The 3711-nt window shown below is 57.8% G+C and overlaps 1 protein-coding gene across 1 annotated transcript; it reads left to right on the forward strand.

Annotated features, from left to right (window-relative positions):
• Positions 1-3103: 3103 nt before the first annotated feature.
• On the forward strand, positions 3104-3711 carry ENH_00050070 (hypothetical protein; the record flags this gene model as incomplete). The annotated part of the gene is made up of 1 exon (XM_013585634.1): positions 3104-3711. A coding segment is annotated over one exon (608 nt), but the record flags the coding sequence as incomplete, so codon positions are not given.

Genomic DNA, 3711 nt, shown 5'->3' on the forward strand with positions numbered 1-3711 from the left:
CTGCTGCTGCTTACATTCAGCTGCTGCTGCTAGTCTCGAGTTGCTGCTGCTAATCTTCAGATGCTGCTGCTAGCCTTTTGCTGCTGCTGCTGCTAGCGTTTTGCTGCTGCTGCTAGCCTTTAGTTCCTGCTGCTAGCGTTTTGCTGCTGCTGCTAGCCATTAGTTACTGCTGCTAATCTTTAGCTGCTGCTGGTAGCTTTTAGCTGCTGCTGCTAGACTCTAACTGCTGCTGCTATCTTTCAGCTGCTGCTGCTAACTTTTGGCTGCTGCTGCTGGCCGTTTGCTGCTGCTGCTAGCTTTTAGCTGCTGCTGCTAACCTGCTACAGCACTTTTGTGCTGGGGCCGCGTCTCAGCCATAAACCCCAAGGCCCAAACCCTAAACCCTAAACCCTAAACCCTAAACCCTAAACCCTGGAAGCAAAAGACAGGCTCTCCTGCAGCAGCAAAACGAGCAGAAGGGCTCGATGAAATCTTTAAAAAAAAAAAATAAAAATTTATTTGAAGTAAAATAAAAAATAAAAACTTAATTGTTTGTAGGTAATGGACTTTCCGGACTTTTGAATTCAAATTTAAATATAAATAAATACTTTTAAATTTAAGTTGTTCATTTATTTAAATGATCTTTAATTTAATATTTTTAATTTATTTTAAATTAATTGTAGGGGGGCCCCCCTCGGCTTCTTCCCCCAAGACTGCGGCCCCCAGAGTGGGCCCAAAAAGGGTACAGGGGCCCCCTTGGGGGCCCCTCCAGGGTCCCTTGGGGGCCCCTTGGGGCCCCCTGCGGGCCCCCAAAAAGGCCCCAGGGGGCCCCTCTTTGGGGCCCCTCTTAGGGGCCCTTTCTGGGGGCCCCTGGGGCCCCTGTTGGGCCAGGGGCCCCCGCCATATATTCTGGGGGGCCCCCCGGGGGCCCCCCGGGGCCCCAGGGGGCCCCCAGGGGCCTCACAGGGGGCCCCTGGAAGGCCTTGGAGGCCTTCGCAGCGCAGGTGGAGAATTCGCAATGGAGGAAAAGAAGAGCGGATTATTTTAAGGAATAAATTTAAGAATTTAATAAATAAAATAAATAAAATAAATAAAATAAATAAAATAAATAAAATAAATAAAATAAATGAAATAAATAAATGAATTTGAATGGAGAGTTGCGGCGAGATCTGGTGCTGCGTGAGGCGGTGTGCGTGGTGGCGGGCATCAGTGGCCGCGGCTTGGGGGTCTGGCGAGAGCTTTTTGTTTCTTCGCCCTTAAATGGTCTTTTTTGGAGAATTAAAATTAATTTTTGGAATTAATTTTGTTTTAAATTTATAATTGGGGCTTTGTTTCGCGTTTTCTGCGCAGCAGGCCGGGCGCAGCGGCGGCGGCGAGGCGCTGCTGCTGCGGCGCGAAGATCGCAGCCGCCCGCAGCTCCCCGGCCGCCGTTTCGAAGCGGCTTTCGCGTTAATTGGCTTTTTCTTTTTGCAAACAGCGAAATAAAACATTTAAATGAAGATGGGAGGAGAAAAGGGGGCAAATGGGCGCGAGTTGGGCGGCGCGGGTGGCCGGGGCGGCGGCGGACCGCCGGCGGCGGCACTCGAGAATCCGTGCACGCCGCGAAGCCGGAAAAACGCGCTCCGGCCCTCTAATTGAAGCAAATGTCTTTTTAAATTTGTTTTAAAAATAAAAAAAGGAAAAATTTGGGGTTTGGAAGGCCCAGGACACTCGAAAAGGCGCGGCGGCTCAGACGGCGGCGGTGGTGCTCGGGGGGGCGGCGGCCGCCGGGAGGGCCGGCCAGCAGCTCCGCGCGGGCTGAAACTGCGGATTTTTGTTTCTTTTTTTTCTTTTTTAAATTCCGTTGAGTTTATTTTGGAGTTTTGCGTTTATTTGGCGTTGAACGCGGCGAAAAGGAGGCCCGCGGCCGCGCAGCAGCAGCAGCAGCAGCAGCAGCAGCAGCTGTCCCACGCCGGCGAGTCCTCCGCGCTCCCCGCCAGCCGCGCCTTCCCCCTTTTCTCCTTCTTTTCTCTCTTTTCTTTCTTTCTTTTGCATTTTAAAAAGAAATATTTAACAAATTTGGTGCCTTTGGAGGGTCGAAGGGCGCAGAGGTTCCCGCGGCCGCGCGCTGCAGCCTCGGAAGGCCCCCCAGTCGCAGTGTGTAGCAGCAGCAAGCTGCTGCTGCTGCTGCTGCTGCTGCAGCAGATCTTTTCTTTCTCTTCTTTCCTTTTTTCTTTTTCTTTTCTTTATTTCCTTTTCAAACATGCAGCCCCCAAAAGGCCCCTCGCAGCAGCACAGCCTCGCGCCCCTCACAATCGACCACTGAGTCTTGCCGCTGCTGCTGCTGCTGCCGCTGCTGCTGCTGCTGCTGCTGCTGCTGCTGCTTGAGGCCCTGCAGCAGCTCGCCTTCTTTCTCGCGGTCTCTTCTTTGAGTCTGCTGCGGGCTGCTGCTCCAGCCCTTCCGCGTTTCACCGCTTCGCCCCCGCAAACCCTAAACCCTAAACCCTAGCGAGGGTTTAGGGTTTGCTTCTGAGGCCCAGGGGGCCCCAGCTGCCGGTGCTGCGGGAGAAACCCCCAGCAGCAGCTTCAGGGGCCCCCAGTCCTTATAGAGAGCATGCTTGTCTTTGTTGCTGCTGCTGCAGCGCCCTTGCCTCTCTATTTGCTGCTGCCAGTGCCTGAGCAGCAGCAGCAGCAGCAGCAGCAGCGGCAGCAGCAGCAGCTGTCGGGGCAGTAGCGGTGGCTCCTCCGGGGCCATTGAGCTGCTGCTGGGGACTAAGGCATACGAGGAAGCTGCTGCTGCTGCTGCTGCAGCCGGGAGAAGGCTGCAGCAGCTGCTGCAGCGCCAGCAACAGCAGCAGCAGCAGCAGCAGCAGCAGCAGCAAGAGAGCTGCAGTCGGTAGACACAGTTGGTGGTAGAGTTTGCTGCGGGCCGACGGACTGCGCCAATGCTGGAGCCGCAGCAGCAGCAGCAGCAGCAAGTGCAGCAGCTGCAGCAGCAGCTGCAGCAGCACCTGGAGGCCTCGGGGCTCTCTGAGTTGCTGCTCTCAGGATGGAGACCTGAGCAGCAAACTGCAGCAAGCAAGAGAGCTGCAGTCGGTAGACACAGTTGGTGGTAGAGTTTGCTGCGGGCCGACGGACTGCGCCAATGCTGGAGCCGCAGCAGCAGCAGCAGCAGCAAGTGCAGCAGCTGCAGCAGCAGCTGCAGCAGCACCTGGAGGCCTCGGGGCTCTCTGAGTTGCTGCTCTCAGGATGGAGACCTGAGCAGCAAACTGCAGCAGCAGAAGGGGGCCCCCCGGAGGCTGGGAGCTGCCTGGGGCCCCAATATGGGTCTGGCAGCAGCAGCAGCAGCAGCAGCATTATGTCGGTGAAGCGCGGGGTCACTGCAGCAGCAGCAGCAGCAGCAGCAGCAGCAGCAGCTTCGGGGGGAGCAGCTCCCCTCTTCACGCGCCTCGCCAGAGGAGACCCGCGGGCTTTGCTTCGTGCTGCAGCAGCAGCAGACGCGCTGTCTTGTTTTGCTGCTCCCAAAGCCTCTGCTGCAGCTTCCCGGGGCCCCCCGGGGGCCCCCCTGGAGGGTCCTGGGGGCCCCCTGGGGGCCCCCCCGGAGGGGCCCCCGGGGGAAAAGAAGCTGCCGCGTGTGCCCATGGGGCCCCCCGCGGTCCCTTCCGGGGGCCCCCCGGGGGGCCCCCCGGGGGCCCCCCCCTGTCCCCCGGGCCCCCCCGAGGGCCTCCCGGGGGCCCCCCCAGGGGGGCCCCC

This window comes from Eimeria necatrix, genomic scaffold, assembly GCF_000499385.1.
Source record: "Eimeria necatrix Houghton genomic scaffold, Enh_scaff394, whole genome shotgun sequence".
NCBI classification, from domain to species: domain Eukaryota; phylum Apicomplexa; class Conoidasida; order Eucoccidiorida; family Eimeriidae; genus Eimeria; species Eimeria necatrix.